This window comes from Lathamus discolor, chromosome 16 (genome assembly GCF_037157495.1).
Source record: "Lathamus discolor isolate bLatDis1 chromosome 16, bLatDis1.hap1, whole genome shotgun sequence".
In the NCBI taxonomy this organism is placed as follows: Eukaryota; Metazoa; Chordata; class Aves; order Psittaciformes; family Psittacidae; genus Lathamus; species Lathamus discolor.
The window spans coordinates 2,377,049-2,400,245 of record NC_088899.1 but is presented as its reverse complement, the minus strand read 5'-3'; the positions used below and the strand labels follow the sequence as shown (position 1 = coordinate 2,400,245).

Here is a 23,197-nt window from a genome sequence, read left to right as displayed (position 1 = left end):
CCAAACGTTTGGAACAGCTCTGAGTCCAGCTGCTTTAACCATTTACCTCCACCTTTGAAACGGCTTGGTTTAAGTTGGGGTTTGGTTTTATTTTGTTCCCCAGGCAGGATAAGGAATGCCTGTGTTCATACCCTGAGCGCCTTTCCAGCAACCAGCAGCTTGGGCTGTTAATCTCCCATCTCGAGCAGCGTGCTCCCCCAGCCACCCGTTGTATCTCAGTCCCTGTCTGTCACTGTCCTGCAGCAAAGCTTTTGACTGTTGTGTGGTGGTTGTTATTTTTTCCCTTGTGGGTTTATTTTTGCATAGAGTGTGACATTTTGGTTTCGTTGTGGTGTTTCTGACTCTTTGTGCCTTTCCTTTTGTGTTTGTTTCTCCCGCCTTTCCTCAGTTTGCAGCGGGGCCTCGACCTGCCCATCACCAGGTACAGTACCTGCCCCTTCGTTATCAACCTAAACTAATTGCTGGGGGAGGAGGGTGGTTGGAGGAGGTTCACCCACTAACCCAGAGCGAAGGCTCGCGTCGGCAACCGGCCCCTAGCACATACTAGCACATGCATAACCCTGCTAACAAGCTGCCTGCAACGCTCAGTAACACTTCTAATTCTGTTGGTGTCACTGCACTCTTTAACCACCCCACTTAATGCTGTTGCCATAGGAAAAGAGAACCTGGAGAGATCTTGTCCAGGTACTGGTGAGATTTGCTTGTCTTGGTCAAGTCAAGACGGTCTAGAAACCTTGCCAACTACTTCCCAAAGTAGATGGCGGTTAAGTTGCCTGAGCTGAAGATGTTAACCAGGACTTGGGAGTTCACATCCCGGAGAAAATCCTGCTTTTCAAACTCGGAGCAGGAAGGCAGATGGCTTCCCAGTCCATGCTTTTCTTGTGCAATACGCCTGGTGATCTGTTACCATTCTGTTGCTTAATGTTGGTTTTACTTACCCTGTGAAAGCCAACATTTAGGAATCTTTGTAGTGTTCCCATTGCATGACTTGGACTTTTTAAGGAACCACTTAATTAAGAAGAATGAAAATTGAGGAATAGCTCATGAAACTCATGGGCAGCACTGAGTAGGGTGGCAGAGATACCCAGAGGACTCCTCACCATCAGAACAGTGCACAGGTCCCTTCTGTCCTGCTCAGGGTGTCCAAAGCTGTGTTTTCTATCAACTCCTACGTTCATCTTTGCAAACCCCTTTTCCCCTGGCACTGGTTTTGCTGCTGTTTGTAGGTTTTGAGGGGACAGAGGTGGTGCTGAGGTTTGGAGGAGAGCAGAAATGGTGTGATGAGTGCAGGAAAGCTCTCCCAGGTCCGGTTGTTTCCATGTCACTGCTTCTTGGCTTGGAAAGAGCAGGTTGTTCCCACCAAGTTAATAGGGAAGTAAAACTCCACTGATGTTGGGACAGGGGCTAAAGTCACAGAAGGTTTGTTCCAGGAGGGTTATTTTGTTCTCACTTTGCTCCTGTTAGTCTGAGCAGTTTAGTCCTGTAGAGATGAGCACCTTTGGGGAAGTGCTGTCTCGGGAGAGCAGGTAAGTGTGTTCAGTGGGCACAGACACCCGAAAGAGCTGATTATCTTGGGTCCTTCCACCTCAGAGAGCAGCGTGGAGGCAGGCAGCCTTCCAGAGCAGGACAAAACAAAGGCTTAAAGAGCAGAATGAGGCATTTGCACTTGTTTGCTTCCAGGCAGATGTCATGTGAGAGAGGCAGCAATTCTGTTTGTGCATGGGAGGGATTGCAGTGACAGCAGTGGTGGTGGTGGAATGTTTGCAGGAGACCGGGCAGCGCAGGGCACGCCAGAATTAGAATCTTGTTTAGATACTTTTGTTCTTGACCTTAGCTCCAGGTCTGGGTTTATCCTGCGTGTCGCTGAGGACGCATCGCCATGCAGGAGCTGGTGTGTTCTTGCCTAGGTTGTTACGAAGGCAAGTGATGGATTCAGTGTGAGGCATTCAGTATTCTCATAGAAATCGCTGAGCTCACTGCCAGCAGATTTTGGACTGCGGGGCTGGAGGCAGCACAGCCTCGGAGGAGACTGTGCCAGCAGCTGGTGGCTTTCCTGGTGTGCCTCTACCCCCAGTCTGTTGTAACTTGATTTCAGACTTTCTTCTGAACCCGGTTATGACCCTGCCTGCAGGTTAGAACTTGTCATTACCAAGTGTTTTCCCACTTTTATCACTACGTGTTTAACTGTGCTGCGGACTCTTGTTACATGTGAAGTCTGCTTGTAATTATCTGAGAGAAGCTGTCACCATCAGCAAACCATTGCAGGCTTTATTCCCGGCTCTGGCTGTCATGTGCTGGCTCAGGGCAGACCCAGAGAAACCTGGGCTGGAGATGAGCTGTTTATTTCTCCTAATCCAGAGCTCTCTGCCCGTGGTGTGGGGATGGATAGAGGGACTTCTGCCACCAACCCACTTCACTCCAAACCTGAGACTTAGAAGACGCTTGAGACCGACAGGAATGCTGATTCTCTGATGGGAAGCCTTTAATATATAACATAAGCAGTTGGGCTTCGAGAGTGAGATTTTATAACCTAAATAGTACTAAATGAGTAAATCAGCTGTAGTGCCATTAATATTTCTTGCATCAACATAGCATGCTCTTCCAGAAAGCAGCAGCAAGATGAGGTTTGCAACGATTCCTGTGTCAGTCCCAGTGTGATTGTGCTAACATGTGCCTCGTATTGATTCTGGGTCTTTTTCAGTCAAATAATGGATTGTTCTTTAATGATATTTCCTGTATCATTAGACTCACATTAGTGTGATTTAAGCACCTGATGTTGACTGGCAACTATAAGTGATTTTCTTCTGGATGGGGATGCCTGCCCTGCTGGGTGATGGCCAGGTGATGCTGTAGAGAGTGTTACCAAATTCTGTGTAAGAGAAAACAGGAGAACATTCAGGATGCTACACTAAGAGTGACTGGAGGCAAATGTAAATAGCTGCAGTGGTCCTGATTAAATGTGTATCAGTAACCCTTGATTCCAGTACCATGGCTGCCTGGGAAACCCCTGCAGTGTCTCGTTTTGTAAGAGAACGAAAATGAGCTGAACAGAGTGTTCTGTGGTGGTATTTTATCATCGTCTGAACCTCCTGGAGTTCAGCAAGGCCGAGTGCAAGGTCCTGCACCGAAGTCCTGCAATCCCCAGCACAAACACAGGCTGGTGGGGAAGGGATGGAGCAGCTCTGAGGATAAGGACATGGGGGTGTTGGTCAGTGAGAAGCTCCCCATGACCCGGCTGCAGTGTGGAGCTGTTGGAGCAAGGCCAGAGGAGGCCATGGAGATGCTGTGAGGGCTGGAGCAGCTCTGCTCTGGAGCCAGGCTGAGAGAGCTGGGCTGGGGCAGCCTGGACAAGAGAAGGCTCCTGAAGGGGAGACCTGAGAGCAGCTCCAGTGCCTGAAGGGGCTGCAGGAAACCTGGAGAGGGGCTTGGGACAAGGGCCTGTAGGGACAGGCCAAGGGGAATGGCTTGAACCTGCCCGAGGGGAGACTGAGATGAGCTCTTAGGCAGAAGCTCTTCCCTGTGAGGGTGCTGAGGCGCTGGCCCAGGGTGCCCAGAGAAGCTGTGGCTGCCCCATCCCTGGCAGTGCTCAAGGCCAGGTTGGACACAGGGGCTTGGAGCAAGCTGCTCCAGTGGAAGGTGTTCCTGCCCGTGGCAGGGGTTGGAGCTGGGTGAGCTTTAAGGTCCCTTCCAACCCAAACAGGGCTGGGATCCTATGATTTTGAAATACACTGTCAGCTGGAGGTTACGCAAAATCGCAGCAGATGTAGCTACGACCCTGCCTAGATTGTCTCTCCGTTTCCCTCTTTGTGCATGGAGCATCCCTGTTTTTTCTTCTCTCTGTGTAAGGATCTTCGGTCACTTTGTTGCTTCTGATCCTCATGAAACACAATTGAAAATAGCAGTTTTCTTCTAATCTCAAGTCCAGAATGTAGAATAACCCTTAATTTAAGAAGGACTTCAGGAGCATCTGGCTTATTTTAAAATGGATGCTCAGAAGAGGCCAGTGTAATTAGAAACAGGAATAAGAAGAAGTATGAACTGAAATGTCATAGTTCCCTTTCTGACTTGTAATTGTATTTGAGATCAGTTTGCTGGGTATGGCAGACAAAGTTAGTTTGAGGTTGCTGGTGTAGTTTGTTCCAGTTTTAGCTTGGGGTTACTCCAGTTCTTTTGGGTACAGCTTATACAACAGAAAGCTGGGCTGGGCCCTGTGCTGTTGTTATAAAGCCTTGTGATTTGGAGAGGTCAGGAATCCACTCCCTGAGCTGACTCAAGACCGGCCATTTGGTAGCTTTGGGCAGTATCTCAGGTTAGAAAGAGGGTAGAAACGGCTGCCATGGTCATGTCTGTCTTCATCCGTGAGCCTGTACTGGAGCTGCCAGTTCTAAATCCCACAGATGACACAAAAAGGGTTTTTTTTTACCCAGTTTTATCATTTAGCAGATAATAAAACTGGAAACCCTGAGGGGAGGTGGAGGGGAAGTCGTGTTCTGTGCCCAAAGGGCTGCCCTGGGTTACTGGTGGCCACTGGGGAAGGAAGACTTGGACAGGAGGGCTTCCTTCTGCAGCTCCTGCTTCTGGCACCAACTCTTGTCTCAAGGCTGCAGCTCCTCAGCTGAGCCCTGGTCCCTGTGTTGAAGTTTAAAGGATCAAATACAATGTGCCAGGGCTGGTCTGTAAGTAGTGGAGGTGGTTCCTGCTGTATCACTTGTGCGGACACCTCGGGGTCAGGTTATCCCACCAGGAAAGCTGGTGGGATAAAAAGACTAAAACTTAATCACAGGCTTGTCCCAGGGTAGGAGAAGCTTAATTGAAGCATTGAAGTTTTGATTTGATTTGATAGCATTGATGATAACTTGTTGAACTTCACCTTTGGTCCCTTTCTCTGCTGCCTTCTGCAGGGCTCTGTGGACCCATCGCAGCTGCCAGCCTTGATCTGTGCCTGCACACATTGTGTTAGATGGACTAAGCTTCGCCTAGGTTGGGATTCAGTGCAATTCCCACAAGTTTATTTCCCAGGGAAGCTTTTAGAGCACAGTGGGAGTTGCTCCACAGAGATTGCACTGGAAGAAACAGCTTAGAAATACAGTGTGAAGAGAAATCAATTAAAATGCGTTGGTGGTTCAGCAGGAGGAGGTTGTGCCCTTTGCTCATTGATTTTTCTGGAGGACAGCCTCTTGTCTGGCTGGTCCTCAACAGACTTTTGATACAGGGTCATGTGGGAGGAAAATCAAGCAGGAGAAGATGATGGTTAATAAAAGGATATCGGAGTGTTTGTATGTAAGGAGTGACTAAGAGGTAAATGGCAGGGTAGTGCTGAGAGGGGTGGGCAGGAGGTGAGTAGCAGATACCTAAAGGAGCTACAAGAAAGCTGGAGAGGGGCTTTGGCCAAGGGCCTGTAGGGACAGGCCAAGGGGAATGGCTTGAACCTGCCCGAGGGGACACTGAGCTGAGCTCTTAGGCAGAAGCTCTTCCCTGTGAGGGTGCTGAGGCGCTGGCACAGGGTGCCCAGAGAAGCTGTGGCTGCCCCATCTCTGACAGTGCTCAAGGCCAGGTTGGACACAGGGGCTTGGAGCAAGCTGCTCCAGTGGAAGGGGTCCCTGCGCGTGGCAGGGGCTGGAGCTGGAGGAGCTTTAAGGTCCCTTCAACACAAACCAGGCTGGGATTCTGTGATGAGAGCTTAGTAAATGAGGCGGCTGAAAGAGCTGAGCTTGAGGCAGCTGATAAAAGCAAAGTGTGAGAAGGGTTTCCTTGTGCTCTTCTGTAAGGGTAGGAAGGGAGTAATCTTCAGAAGGGAGACATTAAAGACCATATTACTGACTCCATGATGATCCAAGAAATTCCTCTGTAACTGAGTTGGAAAGGTAAGGGACGGGACTGTGACCTGAGGACCGTGGCTCAGATGCACACTGGTTGCTGCGTGGCTGTGTAGCCAGTTTGACCATCATTAGCCATTGCAGGACTTTTTGAAGGAGGTTGTCGAGGAAGGGTGGATGAAACCTATCAGAAGCCTTGCTGAGGCCCAGGATTCCTTCTTCAATTCCTGAGTAGGTTCTGTGTGTGCTCCACTCCCAAATCCTGCACTTTTTAGAAGAGAAAGACACAAAATAGATCTGATTTTCATCTCCTGGTGTTCTCCTATGGGACATCGAGTGTTACTGGAGAACACAGCCTGTGCAGGCATCTGTTTGACCTCACACAACCAATTAGTTCAGCAAACCAGGTCAGAATAGTGAAGCATTTCTAAGAATGAGTGTTGCCAGCTGAGCCTTGGAGGGACAGGGGCAAGGACAGAGCAGTTTGCCAGCCAGCTGATACTTGTTTGGAACAGTAAAACCCACCTAAAATGGGATGCGCAGTGCTCTGATGGTACCTGATTTTCTTGTGAAGTTTAGTGGAGAAGCTACAACTGATTCAGACGTTGCTAAGAGATCTCTGGTTGGCTCTTCCAAAAGCATCTGGTGCTCTTGTTTTGGAATAATGGATCTGCTTTTCTTCCTGCTGTGTCTTGTCTTCCTCATAGTAATGAAGTTCTCCTTCTTTCTCCATCTCCACCTCTGCAGTGGTGTGGGCAGTGCAGTGTGGTTTTGGGAGGTTGGAGGGTTTAAAAGGAGTTTCCTCATTGGAGGTGCTACTTCTGGTGTGGAACAGCTTAGCAGTACCGTGGGGTGATTGATGCTTAATGGAGGAGTGAGCCTGTGCCACACACCACCCGTGTTGGTGGTGCACAGAGGTGCTGTCCTATGGCAGGAGAGAGCCGGCTTGTGTTCCTGAAATGGAGCTTCTTCAGTGTGCTGCCCCAGCAGGTAACATCTGGAAGCTCTCCATGAACAGGAGTTTCTGTTGCTGTAAGTTTTTCTCCGATGGTTTTGGTGCTGTTGGTAGCAGGTTTCATAGGTGGAGCAGGGACCTGAGGAGCAGAGCTCACATCTGGAGCTCGCACTGGTGCAGGGCTCCCCTCTCTTGCAGTGAAGCTTTTCTGTGCTGCCCTGTGGACGCTGTTACTGTCAGCAGAGGCAGGTCTCACTTCAGCCTCCAGCCCATTTCGCTCTGCGTGAATACGGAATCGTGGTGGCTGTTGACTTTTCCATCCCCACTCTGGGACTCTTCTGGTGTAACAGGTTAGGAACAGTCATTACTCAGAAAGAAGAAAGGACTTTGCTCTTTCTGATGTCTTTGGATAATGAGATATTGCAGACTCTGGTGGTTCTCCCCATAAATTCAGCATATGCCCTTGGTTCCTGCGACACTCCTCTGCTTCCCCATATCTAGACAGCCACAGTTTGTGTTAATGCAGGAGCTTGGCAGTGTGTTGCTCTTCTCCTTTCCTTTCTGCACCCTCCCAACCAAGCTTTTCTCCCCAAACAGTTGCCTTCTGGTTCAGGTCACACTTGGAGTGTGCTGGGGACAATTCTTCATCCAATTGAACAGGGCTGGGCGTAAAAGCATCTGGATTTGTGAGATGGAGTCATCCCTGGCCTTCCTGGAGACATCATTTGCTATGGGGTGTCATAAAGTCTTCAGCAGCACCAGAATGACCACGTTGAGCTCGTTGTCATGTCAAGTATAGAGGCATCACAGCTTCCTTCTGCCCTACCCTGTTCTTCCCAAGTGCCGAGGCAGATCAGGCCAGCTCATTCCTTCATTCCTTCCTCTCTTTTCTTCTCCCCACTCATGATGCAGTTGCTCACAGACTGCTCCCATCAATGCACTTCATCACTCAGCAGTCTTCAGTGTGGCATGAGATAACCTAATCGTGATTATTTTGCTTAACACTTAAATACTTGGCATTTCTTATCCTTCCAGTCTTGGTGTGGAAATGGAGATCAAACCCAAGATGTGAGCAAGGGTTTCTGCTTCATCTGCTGTCTCTGTAGCACTGAAAGAGACCAGAAAGGAAAACCTTTGCTGTTTAGGGACAGAGTAACCAGAGTGTCTCTCTGTAGCATCACATTTTGTGCAGTTTACCATGGTTTGGTTGGGTTTTTTCTTTTTTTCTTTAAATTTTTATGCTTCCATATTAAACTATTCCAGCAGTTTCTGACCCCTCCGTTGGGATTCAGGTAGAAGAGTCCTTGATGCCAGTTCAGTGTCTTTTTCGTGGTGTTCCTCTAACAAGTTAGTCGAGGCAGGGTAGCAAAGTGAATGGAATTGTGTGCAACTAGGGTGCATGTTATATCCTATTCCTTCCTACTGATCTGTAAGCTGTTCCATTGGCTTTCTTTCTGTTTCCTGCTGCTTTCTTGCTTCGTTCTTGAAGGGAGGATTCAGACCTATACAGGTAATTTTAACTCCTGGTTCTGCATGGCATAAGTGTCTCTATCACTTGTATCATTACTCCGTTAGTGAATGCGTTGATGTCTGATGCATATCTTACCAAAACCTGAGTTTCAAGATTGCAAAGACTCCAGAGCAAGGTCTTCCAGTGCCATGAATGCTCCATCCCAGGGATACCGATGCCTTTTCCCAGTGCGTAAGGCTTGAGGATGGAGCGTGTTCCAGGGGGTTGCTTGGTTTCCTGGACCTGGTCCATCTGCGTGGGGCATCACTTCATGCACACGTGGTAGAAGAGTTTGGTACCCCCCTGGAAAGAGGTTGCCACCTTTCTGAAAACAGAGGGCAAGACAAGTCATCTGCTTCAGTTTGTGTAAAGGAGAGGCACGAGGCACGTCTGGCCTTGGTAAAATCTGGCTTTATAACTGTTCCGAAGCTCTATTGGAATATTCATTCCCAAGCACGTTTCTAAAGGTGTTTTTTGGCAGCCAACCCACCATACCAAAACTATATTTGACAAAAGGCAGTCTCTTAACGTTCACGCTGGAAGTTGAGCTGTGTAATCCAGCAGCTACAAACTCATCACTCTTGGAGTTTAAAGGTTCTTACCTTTCTTCTCCATGTGAATGGAAGGCTGGAGCGTGAGCTGGCGATTTACAGCGAAGCAGAAATTGTCCTGCAGTTTTCTGAACGCATGGCAACCCTTTGATAGTAGTATGAGAATTCTAATGTCATAATGATATTTCCAGTTGTTGCCCAGAAGGCCTGACCAGTTCTTTCCTTTCTCTCCCCTGCCCTAGTTTTTTCAGAGGCCTCAGATCCAGCCTCCAAGAGCCACCATCCAGAACAGCAGCCCTTCCATCCGTCCTGGTGCGCAGACCCCCACGGCGGTGTATCAAACCAACCAGCACATCATGATGGTTAATCACCTGCCAATGCCCTACCCAATGCCTCAGGGCCCCCAGTACTGTATACCACAGGTAATAAACCCCTTATCCCAGCACCTAAAGGACTGCAGAGCAACGTTGGCTCCATCTGTATCTTCTCAAGGCTTGGTGCAGAGTTAGGGGGTGTGTGTGAAGTGAAGCTGGTAGATGCATATTTAGCCTCTGTCCTTCTGTATGAAGTATTTGTTGTTCTGTGTGTGGAGGCAGGAAGAATAAATTACTCCTCTAGGTTTTGAGGTCCCCCTCAAAACCAGTGTGAAACTGAGCTCCTGGAGAATGTTCAGTGCTATAAATGTGTCTGAATCGACTTCGTAGATCTGCAGCTATGAAACCCTGGGCCTCATAAAAACAGTGCTGAAATCAGGATTTACTACTTCAGCTCTTGAGTCCTTGTCTGTTGATGACACAGCTTTAGCTCTCTTGTATTCTTCTGACAGTAACTCAATCTATAATTAATCAGTTTGCTAATCAGATCCCTGTTGATTCAGGGGCTTGATTACAGGTTCTGTGTGCAACAGGATGAAGTTCCCAACTCCATGTAAACTAATGGCTATTTTTTCCTTCTAGTATCGGCACAGTGGCCCTCCGTATGTCGGGCCCCCGCAGCAGTATCCTGTTCAGCCACCAGGACCAGGACCCTTTTATCCGGGACCAGGTCCTGGAGAATTCCCCAATGCCTACGGTAAGTTCTGCTTGGAGCATTCTTCTCAAGTACTTTGCTGTTGTCAAGCTGAAGATTTAAAATAGCAAAATGGATTAGCATGTGTTTGAACTTCAGGTAGCTCTCAATTGGGTTGTATCACAGCCCTTACTATTCAATCCTGAAAATGCACAATAACAAGAGTATTGTTTGTAGGAGCACTTGGGGATAGGCTCCAGCCCACAGAGCTACCTATAATCACACATGAGCAAGAATGGGGGCTACTTGTTACTCCCTGCTGAAGCATTATTATTTATTAAGGTATTGTGAATACGACTGGCAGCTCCGGTTTCCATTGAGCCATGCCCTGAACATGCTCACAGCAGTTAATGTTTCTTACCCCTTTGTCCTCTGTGGTTTGATTCACCGATCTTAAGCTGCGAAGGTCAAGTTAGTCCAAACAAACAGTTTGTAACCCATGGGCAGGCTGAAATTTGCCCTTTTAATAGGCAAATCCTGGTCCTGCCTTTTCTGAAGCAAAAGGCTTGGGAGACTGCCTGACATCATGTGTGTGCTGTGGTTGTTTGACACACAATGGTCAGTAGGTTTGATTGACTCACCCATGTATTGAGCTTCAAAGCTGCACCTAAGTATCCCAAGGCTGCATCTTGCTGGTCCCTGACTCCTCCAGGACCTCACTACCACCTCTCATTAGGGTCCCAGCTTGCAGACCCTGTAGCGGTGGGGGACTGTCCTTCAGTGTCCTGTGACACCTCTTCTCTTAGCAATCCTCTTTTGCATTCAAGTCCTTCCATAGTAATTTCCAGTGTGGTGCCATGTACAATATATATCATATTTATATCACAATCCCCGTAAGGTTTTCAGTGGCATCTGTATTTTGGTATTTAAATTAGCTCCTGCAAGCTATAGTTGAATGAGATGCAGAATCAGATATCCTGCAGTCAAGTTTATCACTTCTTTATTTACCTTCCCTTGCTCATTTATGGGAACATTTGGAAAAGCCAGCAGGATGATTCTAGTCATCACCCTGTTGTAATGTTTTGTGGGGGTTTTTTAAGGGTTTTCACCTCTCAATATCAAATTGGAGGTATTTTGTTCAGTCTCATTGCTACCTGCCCACGCACGGCCTGTAATCTGTTGGGGGCAGAGATTTTATCAGCTTCCCATGCAGCTTCAGGCTTTAGCTGTTGGTATGTTGGAGCCTTAGAAGTGAACGATCACCTTCCAGGCTGAACAGTGACAACCCCTTATTGCTGGCAGAATTGCATGTTTGCTCTTCACAAATCCACTTTTCCTTTTAAAGGGGAGAAAAGCCTCAGCTGCTTCTCTACTTGTCTTCTTTTCCCCTCCCTTCTTTCCTTTCCTTTTCTTGGTGTATACAGAGCTAATGGGACTACTTTGACAGGCTGCCACAAAGCCTTCAAACCTGGTTATGTAGCTCCTGAGTAAAAGGAGGGAGAGCAATTAGAAGGCAGCTGGTTCCTGTTTGCTTGTTCTAGTAAAAATAAAGAGCAGAAATACTGCTCTGGCTCTTTAAATCTGATCCACTAAAGGAGGAAATTGCCTGGTATTCCTCATTTTTCCTGCCATTACAGGTCTGCTCTCTTGCTTTCTGCTTGCTTAGCGCCGTTTGTCTGTCCTCACTCCTGTAATGAGGAGAAGGTTCCCTTCTGGTCCCTTTCCACTCTTGAAGGCGGCTGGTTTCTTGCACAGGGACTGTCACCTTTCGGTCCCAGCTTACTTTTAGGTTGCTGCATCTGCAGAGTGTCACTGGGTGAAGCTGGAGCCCTCCATTGTGCCGAGACTTTTCCGGGCAGAGCAGGGTTAGCCAAGGAAGTGGATGACTGCAGGTTTGCCTGTGCTTGTCCACCTTTCCCTCCCATTGCATCCTTTCTATTTATATAGGGACTGGCAGTGTCTCACCAGGAACTGCTCTGGGAGACAAGGAAATCTATGACACAGGCATGGATAATGCTGCTGGCAGTGGCCTTGCCTTAAACCTCAGGACTTCATAGCCAGCGTGGCTGCTAGATGTGAAAACTCTGCAGCTTGGCAGGCTGAAAAGAATGGGGAAGGGAAGGTACTGCAGAGGACAAAACTTGGGGCGATGGACAGTGCATCCTCTGTAGTTGTCTTGGTTTTGCAATGTGTCGTCATTTGATAGCAGTGAGTTTCTGTGCTGCCTCTGGAAAGACCTTCACAGGATGAATGGAAAGGAAGGAGAATAAAACTTGAGTAGTGCTGAACTGGGAACAAAACAGGAACAAAAACCACAGCACAGAGAACAGAGCTGCACTGAAAATTGCACTTTATTGTACTTGGTCTGTTGCCACAGGAGCTGTATTTCTTCCCAGAAGTTACTCTTGCTTTTCGGGATTCCTTCCTTGAGTTCCTTCTGTGACTCAGTCTGAGGCAGGGATCACCTCACAGGCTGTCTGATTAGATCTGGTTTCTAGGAAACTGGAAATCAAGATGATGAACACATCCCCAGGCTCCCAGGCTTGTTCCTGTTACCCAAGCTCATGCTGTTCACCTGGCCGGCTTGGCCAAAGCAGCCCTTGGAATTCCGAGTTTGAGGCTTCATCACTGTTCTTAAGGAGAGAGGCAGGAGGGTTCTTGCTTCCCAAGCTGTAGGGACTCTTTCAAGGCCGGGTTGGGACAGGGCTTGGAGCAAGCTGCTGTAGTGGAAGGTGCCTCTGCCCGTGGCAGGGGTTGGAGCTGGATGAGCTTTAAGGTCCCTTTAACCCAAACCAGACTGTGAGTTTGTGACAGAGACATTTGTGCCCTGAGGCCGGGTCTGAAGTCACTGAAGTTCACAATAAGAAGTTGATTGAATCATTTAGGCCACTTTAACTGCAGCATCCAGGATGGAATTTGACCAGCTGAGCTTTCCACAGCCCTGAGCCAGTGCCAGGCAGCGCTCTCTGCTACTTGCCCACTATCTCAGCAGAGAAGTGTTCTCCCTCTGAGCATGGACACAGGAGCTTGCTCTGAGCTTTTGCTTCCCAGTTCCCAGTTTAAGGAATTGCAGCCTTTGAAACTGCAGATCAGGTTGTGCTGGGCTGCCTTTGTTCACTATCTTGGATTACACCATTTACTTGTGATAGCAGTAACCTCCTGTTCAGGTTACAGACACACAGCTCATTCCCATTTAAAGGTTGGTTCAGTTGGAGGATGAGTGGGATTGCTCCAGACACAAGCACAGACAGGCAGTCCTGTGGCATTCATGCCTGGAAGGAAGGAAACCCAGTGCCACCTTCCCTGTTCCCCTGATGTCTGTTCCACAGGCAGAAGACTGCTCTACAAGGCCACCTTTATATCTGGTGTGGTTTTAAAGCACTTGGTCATGCTGAGCCAGTCTTACTCCAGACAGAAAAACCTAATGAAACTACATTGGGTATTATGAATGTAATCATCAACGTGGTGTAATTCCACAGTAAACCTGGTTGTGCTTTTTCTGTGTGCAACATGAGGAGAACATTGCTTGTAATTACATTTGTGTTCATGGAGATAAAAAATGAAATAGGACTTCATCAGTGTCAGGATGGAGTAACAGCTTCTGGTTTAGCGGCAGTGGGGGAGAGCAAAACACGTGCCAGGTGAATGCTTGTAGTTATGGGGTTTGAAGGGAGGGAGGAGCACATGGGTCTGGTTTACATCATGCACTCGGTTTAGTTTCATTAGTAGACTGAGTTTTTCCCTCTTGTTTCTGTCGCTCTCTCCTTTCCCAGGAACACCTTTCTACCCAAGTCAGCCAGTGTATCAGTCAGCACCCATCATAGTGCCTACACAGCAGCAGCAGCCTCCACCCGCTAAAAGAGAGAAAAAAACGGTGAGTGATGGTCATGGATTGGTACATCCCACCTGAGATCTGTCCTGGCTGTAAGCTTGAAGGAAGTTAATGATGATCTTAAGCTTAAAACTGAGCTTTAGCATCACAGAGAGACCAAGTTTCACAGCTGAAGTGTAATTAAACACTGCACAATGCTGCAAGTGTCTGATTTCTGATTTTTGCGGGGGGATTTTCTGCTCTGGGTTTGTGACATCTCAGCCAGACAAAAACGAATTGGTTTGTGGTGGTTTTGCAGTGAACATAGAATCATAGAATAGTTAGGGTTGGAAAGGACCTCAAGATCATCTAGTTCCGGTTGATAGGAGGGAAGGGATGCCATCCAGAGGGACCTTGACACGCTTGTGAGGTGGGCTGATGCCAACCTTATGAAGTTCAACCATGACAAGTGCAAGGTCCTGCACCTGGGTCAGAGCAATCCCAGGCACTGCTACAGACTGGGCAAAGAAGAGATTCAGAGCGGCCCTGCGGAGAAGGACTTGGGGGTGCTGGTCGAACACAGCACTGGGTGCCCGGGCCTGGTTCCTCAGCTGCCTGCGCTGCTGCTTCGAGCTGTACTGGTGAACAGACCCAGATCAGTTTGGGAGAATGTTGGGGATTGGTTGAAACTGACTGAAAAGAAAGAGGTTTTGCCTTGGAAAAGGCAGAAACCCAGCAAGTTGTGGACATACTGGCAGGCTTGAAAGAACGTGAACACGTGAAAGTGGTGAGGGATTTGGAGGCCACACTCCCTCACTTCCCAATTCACTGGTGAGAGTTTGAGAGGGGCAGATTGTTGAATTAGCACTGGATTATTACTGCGGGTGGGGATGGAAGGGAATAGTAAAGGCACACTGAGTGAATGTAATGTTTAAACAGAAAGAGTTCAGGGTGGTCTTAAACTTGTGGATGGATCTTTTCTATACAGTTGAAAAAGGAATTGCTTTACATCACTGTGTGTTTTGGAGTGGTTTGAAAGCCCTCAAAGAACTGTTTCCAAAGGGAGGAGGGGCAGGAAGGGGACTTGTATGTCTCCCAAAATGGAGGATGTTTGTATCTTCGAGTTTCAGAGATGGTCTGAGGTGAAGTCTGAGTTGGGAAACTGGAAAGGCTGAACAATGTGTTTGCTGTGCTTGTGAGAATGGCTTTTCTTGGAGATGCTGTCAGCAAAGGGTGAGGCAGCTCTTGCCACCTCCTCGCTAGGCCTGAGGAGTTTCTTCTCAGCATCCAGAACACAGCGTGGCCACATCGTTGATGCTGTTTGAAATGCAGAGACATTCAGAAACACTCAGCTGTGGTTAAGGCAGTTTCATGCCAGGGAAGCCAAGTTCTCCGAAGCAGAAAGGCAAAAGGTTTTTTAAATGCCGGAGCTGTTTTGCTCTGAATGCTCTGTTCCAGTTTCCTAATTGGGGTTGGGACTGAAGAAATTAGAGAAATTAAAGAAAAACTAAATGTATATACATACACGTGCCCTTATGCACCATTAAGTGAGCATTCAAGTCCTACAAACCATCAAGCAGGGAATGTTTTAATGCCATTAACTACTCACTGGGAGGAGGAGAGGGGAGGGATTTGGGCCAGCTCCTAAGTCCTTGTGCTGTGGTTAACGAAATGTTTTAGCAGCAAAACTCCATCAAAACTAAGAGAGGAGCGCGTCTTGCCAGCATCCCGAGCACCAGGTGTGTATTTATTGTAAATCAAAGAGCCAAGAAGAATCACAGGGCACTGAAATGAGTAAATCACAAACCCCTTCTGCAGCTCCTGACTTCGTATGGTGCTGATAAAAGCCTGTGCTTTCCAGGGAGCCCCCTGCCCTCCGAAGGATTGTGTCTTTTGGTTGTGCATCGTGCTCGGCATGATGGAGACTCTGGCACCAATTTCGATAGAGTTAAACCAGGAGCTTCTGAGGGGGACTCACAGCAGCACTGTCTTCAGGCTTGCGAAAACCTTTAACTCTTGTATTGAAGATTAAAAGCTCTGTTTCAGATTGACCCAGGCAGCGTGACTGTTCCTGTGTTCAGTGACTCAGATCGGCTCAAGTGTCAGTTGAGGATTCAAATGAGTGTGCTCTTGAGTGGTTTATTTTGGAAGATGTTTTTCCTTTCCCATTTTGGGGCTGTGAAGAGTCTCAAACCCAGGCTCGTTTCCTAAATGCTGATGAGTTTCACAGGACTCGAGTTTGTTCTTGCGGTTTCCCTTCCCTCCGCTCAGTAATTTTTTGGTTGATTCCCTCTGTTCTCTTGGTGTGACTCTTCCCAGCTTGGAAGGGAAAGCAGGAAGAGCTGATTTGCTTTCCCCCTTCACCAGCAGCTGGCTTGGCAAGGTCACTGGATTCCGTATCAGGGTAAAACAGGGCCTTTTCGTTTTAATTCTTGCACTTTCCACTGCCTGGCAAATGAGTTCTGTAGCAAAACTGTCTGATAGATTGTCTAAGCTGCAGTAAACTTCTTATCCAGCAGTAAGGACCGTGCTCTGAATTGCAGGGTCACACACTGGGTGCTGGTATTTAGACCTAACTGGTGTGGTGTTCTGATTAAATCAGAGATTAAGGGATTAAATTAGATACCAGCCATTTCAAGTTATCAAAACAAACCACATTCCAGTGTTCCTGCAGAGCATCAGCTCAAACCAGAGCAGCTCCTACCGAGTGTAATGGAATTATAGCCTGTCCATGTCTCCTCTCCATAAACCCCAAGGAGAGTGTGTAGTGGGAAGACTCACTTGAATCCTTTCTCTGTTCAATACTGTAGATCCGAATCCGGGATCCCAACCAGGGAGGCAAAGATATAACAGAAGAAATCATGTCTGGTGGGGGCAGCAGGAACCCAACGCCTCCCATTGTGAGACCCACTTCCACACCGACTCCACCTCAGGTAAGGAAGTGGCCCTGTAGCCCTCTCCCAGTGATGTCTGCTTTGCTTTGCTGGTTGTTAGAGCCAAACCCCGCATCTCCCATCCACACCACCCCTCACCTCCAACACTGGGATGGTCCTAAATTGTCAATGTTCTGCAAGGATTTGTTGTCTCCCCTCCAAATTTAGTCATTTTTACCAGCCTTTAGCTTGTAAAACATGGAGCTGCAGCGCTGCTGCTTGTTACCCATCCCTGCTTCTGCGTCAGCAATATATTTTAGAGCTTGTAAAGACTTCCAGGGTTAAAGGAGAAGTGAGAAATGTGATGTTTCTGTCAGTCTTGTGTACCTGAGGAAAGTCCATCTCATGCATGCGATTGATCATATATCACTGTCCATGCTCATGTCTTTCTGCCTTAGTAGTGTTGTTTTAGAGTCACTAGAATGCCTGTAGCTCAGGAATTTTGTCACAGAACTGGGATAAATCTATTGCACATTTGGTCTCTACCTGTTCAGCCTTAAAACATGAGTTTTTTCTGATGTAGGAAAAAGCAGAAATATCCCCAACTGACACTTTCTGTAGCTCAGGAATCTTTCTGAGATCCACCTTTGAGTTTGAGCCCTTGTAAGTCTCTGTATCCTGCTCCACCTGGGAAGTCCATGTGGAATGTCTGGTCTAGTTCTAGTCTGTTCTAGTCTTCAGGTCTGTTCTAGTCCTTTAGGAGCCAGGGCCTTGCAGGCCAGCGGAGCTGACGTGACCTTAGGTCCACCACGACGTGAGCTGCTGGGGCTGAAAGTGGCCGGGTTATCTAATCAGGAAATGATTTCTGACCACCCTTCCCCACCTGCAGCAGGAAGAGGTGATGGCTGCTTGATCTCTTCCCATATCATCAGAGGTGGAGAGGCTGTGATCCTCTTCCTACCTCCCAGCCTGGTGTCGCTGCTCTTGGCTTCATGCATCCTCTTAGTTCTCCCTCTCTTTTGAGAGAGATGCTGCTAAGCCACAGGCTGCTAAACTGAAAAGGTTTTGAACAATTGGAGAAGAAACTGCTATTTTTTGGCACGAGCCTTGGAAGTTGGCTGTGTTTTATTGAAGGCTGTTGTCCACTACTTGGATTAGAAGACATGAAGGTTCTCCAAGTGATGGGTAGGCTTTCGATCAGAGCCTGGCTGAGGCTGGGGGGCAATTTCCTCTTCTTCCAAAGTTCTTCCCTGTTCAATGTCCTCAGGTTTTTGCTAGCTTTCAGGTAAACCAGCCTTTTCTGAGCTGAAACCTTGTTTTCCTTCTGCATCTGGATAGTTCTTCTGCTGAGGCAAGAGCACAAGCTCACCTTGAGACACCCTGTACTGGAGTGGGAGCTCGAGGTTACATCTGAGCCAGTGAAAGTGTAACAGGGATGTGTGAGATGCAATAAGAGCCTGGCCTGCAGATCTGTCCCTTGAGGCCAACAGGATAGTTACAGGTTTTAGCCATCACCCTGGTTCAGTCACATCCTTTTGTCATGTGAAGGCATCACTTTTGGGTCACCTGCTTTCTCTTGCTGGTCTCCATCATGGGAAGCAGCAGCAAGACACCTCAAGCAGCTCCTGGTTCTGCAACAGAGGTGTGTGGTGTTCAATTGGAAGAAGCTGTTTTCTGCCCCAGGGTTTCTGGTCTGGGGGTTTATGACTAGAGCTGGAAGGGGAGAGAACCCAGAGCTGGTTACATATAGAATCAATTAGACTTTTCCAAGCCTTTTCCATCAGAGGAGACACTAGAGATGACAAGCATTTGCCTGCTGGTGAGATCCCCTTCCCATTATCTCTCTGAATGACTTTCCCCATTAGAAGTGTGGAAGAGCTGAAAGCAGCCAGGTTTCAGGTCGTGCCTATGCATGGTGCAGCTAATTCAGGCACTTTATGGATCACTTTGGCATTCTGAAAGCTATTTTAAGATTCTACAATTAAGTCAAACAGGACAAAATGAATGTTTTTCAAGAGGAGGTTAATAGGCATGAATTTTGATCAGCTGTAATTCAGATGCAGAGCACAGCAGTGATGTCCAATCATCTACTCTGAGTAAGGTATGCAAATACTTCATTGTTTAATATCCAGGCTTCGTTCTGATGAGGTACTTGGAACCACTTTTGTTAATCACAGAAGAGCTCTGGAATAGTGCTCACCAGAAAAAGTTCATTAGTGTAACATAACTGAAAATTAAAGCCCACTTAAGCCAGGAAATTCAAAGTTATTGTCCCAACATCATCCCCAATTCATTTCTTTGGAGCAAGTTTAGTATCTTGAATGAAATTAGATTGTGCCTTAATAACTGTGCTCAGTGCCTGAATTCCAGTAGTGGAATGTTCCAGTAGTGGATGTTACAGTATTGAACAGCCTAAAATCAGTAAACTTTAAATATTCATAGAGTCATCACAGAATCCCAGCCTGGTTTGTGTTGAAAAGGACCTTAAAGCTCCTCCAGCTCCAACCCCTGCCATGGGCAGGGACCCCTTCCACTGGAGCAGCTTGCTCCAAGCCCCTGTGTCCAACCTGGCCTTGAGCACTGCCAGGGATGGGGCAGCCACAGCTTCTCTGGGCACCCTGTGCCAGCGCCTCAGCACCCTCACAGGGAAGAGCTTCTGCCTAAGAGCTCAGCTCAGTCTCCCCTCGGGCAGGTTCAAGCCATTCCCCTTGGCCTGTCCCTACAGGCCCTTGGCCAAAGCCCCTCTCCAGGTTCCCTGCAGCCCCTTTAGGCACTGGAGCTGCTCTCAGGTCTCCCCTTCAGGAGCCTTCTCTTCTCCAGGCTGCCCCAGCCCAGCTCTCTCAGCCTGGCTCCAGAGCAGAGCTGCTCCAGCCCTCGCAGCATCTCCATGGCCTCCTCTGGCCTCACTCCAGCAGCTCCACGTCCCTCTTGTGCTGCTGCCCCAGAGCTGGACTCAGCCATAACTTTGCACAAACATTCCAGGGCTTTCTTATATTCTCTTTCTGCAGCTGATAAAAGCTGTGCCCAGTCAGTGTGAGCTTAGTCTGGGAACACGTCACAGTGAAACAGTCCCAGTTGGGTGCAGGGGCAGCAGCGTTACTGGTATCTTGTTCCACCACCCCTTGGGATCAAACCCTGCACTTTGGGAGGGTTGATGAGATCTCACCTGGCTGAACACTCAAAACAGGGATGTGCAGTCTCTGGGCTGAATTGGGGCAGTACTTCTTTTATACTGCCTGCCAGTGTCTGATTCTGTCATCTCTTTATTTAAATGGCATATGCCTGGAAAAAATCTTGCTCAAGAAGGGCACGGAAGGCACTGCTGTAGACCAGTCCCTGACCCAAATTCAAGAAGTCTTTTATAATAATAATAGTAGCAGTAGTAATTATAGATTTTAAAAAATTGGGGATTTTTCCTTTAGATTTGGATTACTTTTTTAACTGACTCACATTAACCCTGGAACTTTGACAGCCCAAGCCCGGAGCACCCTCTCCTCTCAGGAGATCAAGTGCTTAACACCAAAAGAACACTGAAGTTGTCTATCAGACAAGCATGACTCAAGCCACGAGGTTTTAGCCATTTCCATGCTTTTTGTACCTCCTGCTCTGTAGTTGACCAGGAAGTGCTTTAGATGGAGCCTTCCCAGCACCTCCACAGTGGTGCTGAAGTGCTTTAAAGTTCCTGCAAGGGAAGCTGGCAGTAAGGCATTCCTTATGTGTTTCTCGGTGATATTATTTATGTTTCTAGCTGAATGCTATTTTTCATGCTATATGTTTTACTGGGAAGATAAATAAACCCCAGGACCACATGTGGAATCTGGTCTTGGTATTTACTCACCAGTCCCTAACACAGAAGAGCACCTTTGAAAGAGTGAGAAATGCTCTCATTTTCCTGGGGAGCCTCTTCCAAGTGTCAATGAGTTTGTCACACGTTGGGTTTCTCAATCCACAGCTGCAGTAGGATGGAGTAACGCAGAGCAGCTTTTAGCATCATAAATCATGAGAGCAGTTTGAAATGGGGTTTTTCCTTGGAAAGTCTCTGAATGCTCCAGTTTGAAGCCACGAGCCTGGAAGGGTCAGTCCTTCAGTCCCATTTCATTTACTTAGTGATACTGTTCCCACAAAACAAAGGAGTGTTTTCCAAAGGTCTTAACAAAACCCGTTTTCTGACCCAGGAAGTTTCCAGGCTTACAGGCTCCTTGTCCACCAGTCTCGCTTGGTCCCTGTCATTCTCATCACATTCCCCTTTCTCCCCACTGCTTTCATCCGTAAATTTTACATGAAATGAAACAGGATGAGGGGAAAGCCTTCTCCAGACTGGCTCATGTGTGAAACCGTGTTGTCTTTGGCTTCTTCCCGCTTTGGCTGGAGGTCGGGATGCAGTTCCTCGTCCATCCTCCAGCCAATCTCATCGGGCTCCTTCCAGGAAGAGGAGCAATCCCAAATAAAATCTCAACCCTTCACCCCGCTTGCTTAGATCTCCCTTTTTCCAGATGTGCTTTTTCCCAGTGCTCCTTTACCTTTCTGTGTCCTGAAATGGTGAAAAGTGTCCTATTGAAGATAATTCACGCCTTATTCTGCACCGTTCAGATGAAATAGCTGGAAATGGGAGGAAAAAGGAGTCCCAGGAAGGGGAGCAGGTTGCCAGAGAGTTTCTCTTTTTAAGGGAATATGTTTTGCATGGATTTCTGATAGCCTGCCCCAAAGAAGGCATTAAGACACCTGTGCCCTGGGCACTCGGCTTTACTTTGATTGCTCCAGAATCCCTTTTCGCGTGGATGTTGTGCACAGTCCCCTTGGGTGAGTGGCTGGATGAGAGCAGGCACCTGCAACACGCAGTGTGGCTTCCGCTTCCGAGCATTACCTTGGAATTCAGCCCCATTTTCATCCTCCCGCGGTCCCTGCAGCATGTTGAAGGGTTTTGCAGTTGTGAAGAGTTGAGTTGCCCCATCTGCGTTCACTCAAACATACCCAAGGGATTCACCTTTACCTTTGAGTGACTTCGGTGCAGTCACTTGCTCTTACACAAGGTCTTCCTTAAATTGTGAGATAAAATACAGGGGATTTTCTTTTGTCTTTATGGAACCTTTGTGAACACAAGCGAGGTGTTTGTCCTGTTAACAGTGGGGGCAGAGGTCAGGTCCCTGCAGCAGGCTGTGGCTTTTTCACTCTTGTGACTTTGTTGGTCTTGGAGTTTTATTTCTGTCTATAGAAAACCTCAGGCTCAGTCCCCACTGATTGGGGACCAGCTCCTCCTGCTCTCCTTTAGATTGATGGTGACCCAGCAGGCACCATCCCTATGTCTCTTTGTAGAAGGTATCAGATGATTCCTTCATACAACCACCAAGGTGTAACCAATCCAGATTCTTTTCCTGTTGTGATACCAAGTTCCTGTGTGTGCATGGAGGTACATAAACACTCTTTGCACACACATTATCTGTCTGTAAATAAATACACAGAGAAATAAATGAATATTGAAATATCTAAGGTGTTTGAAGTAACTGATGAGTGGAGAAGAGAGTGGAATGCAGAAAGCAAACACGATTAGAGGAGTCCAGGAGCCCTGGTGTGTATCCAGCTTTTTTGCAGCCTAACTAGGTGAACATTTCTGCTGCTCTTAGGACAAGCATTTGGAGAATGAAGTGTGTTAATAACTGTGCTGTGCTGTCTCTTTCTCATTGTTAACAGTAATTGTCTCTCTTTCCCCTTTTCCTGGTGCCTTTTCCTCCCTCCCTTTCCCACTTACTTCCTGAATTCATGCAGTCGGTCTGGTACCTGCCCTCTTTATTCCCCTCACCCTTGGTTCTTCTCTTCTACCCCACCCTCTTCCCCACTTGCTTGTGCTCCACGTTGCTGGTTCTTACGTTCACACGCTCATTGTCACCCTGTTTTGTACTTCACATCCCAGCAGCTGTCCAGCCAGGTCCCTGAGCACAGCCCTGTGGTCTATGGGACTGTGGAGAGCACCCACCTCGCTGCCAGCACCCCTGTCACTGCGACTAGCACCCCGAAGCAAGGTTTGTTGATGGATATTTCCTATTTCCTCCCTGATTATTTTTAATCTTTTTCATTTTTTTTTTTTTTTGCCTCGTTTCTTGTTTTAGTTTGGGTATTTTTGGCATGGAGACAAGCACTCAGCAGAAATAGGAGGGGAGGGACGACTTTGCCTCCACTGGAACATTTTAACAATGTGTTGCTAAGGGAATTAATTGAAATTTGCCAATGTGAAACCAGTTAAAAATAATTGTAGTCGAGCTTATATGTCCTAAATGTTGTTTCAGAGCATCTGGAAGTGAGAGCCTCCTCTTGCCCATGTGCCACCCTCCAGCAAAATGCTCTTGGCCAGAGAGGTTTTAGATCATTTGGACGATTAGCCATAGGTATGGCACGTAACCAGAGCATCATATGGCTCCTCCAGAGCTGCTGCTCTGTCTTGTCCTGCAGGACATGGGCAATATTAATTAGAAAAAAAGACATATTAGTGAGCAGACTTGGCTTAGGAAAAATGGCACGGATGGAAAAAGTTTCTCAAAGTGATGACATTTCCATCTCCTATCCAAGAATATACATTTTAAAGGGAGGTTCTTTTAAACAGTTCAAAGGAAAGGTGTCCCAGGAGGGAGGATGGAACGTGTGCCAAGTCTCTTCCCCCGCTTTACAGCCACCTAAAAGC

The 23,197-nt window shown here is 47.6% G+C and overlaps 1 protein-coding gene across 12 annotated transcripts in view; it reads left to right on the top strand.

The window, feature by feature from the left end:
- Positions 1-23,197, top strand: part of EIF4G3 (eukaryotic translation initiation factor 4 gamma 3) — a 150,847-nt gene that overhangs the window by 75,996 nt on the left and 51,654 nt on the right. For 8 of the 12 annotated variants that reach the window (XR_010616238.1, XM_065696191.1, XM_065696190.1 and 5 more), the window contains 6 exons: positions 389-421; positions 9,075-9,254; positions 9,789-9,903; positions 13,614-13,714; positions 16,462-16,584; positions 22,433-22,541. Coding sequence is in view for 11 of the 12 variants with exons in the window: in XM_065696191.1 (XP_065552263.1) it covers positions 389-421; positions 9,075-9,254; positions 9,789-9,903; positions 13,614-13,714; positions 16,462-16,584; positions 22,433-22,541 (661 nt within the window). In the remaining variant the exon portion in view is untranslated. Of the gene's footprint in view, positions 1-388; positions 422-1,473; positions 1,527-9,074; positions 9,255-9,788; positions 9,904-13,613; positions 13,715-16,461; positions 16,585-22,432; positions 22,542-23,197 lie in introns of those variants that run through there. The other 4 variants (XM_065696197.1, XM_065696186.1, XM_065696196.1 and 1 more) reach the window with 3 other exon arrangements.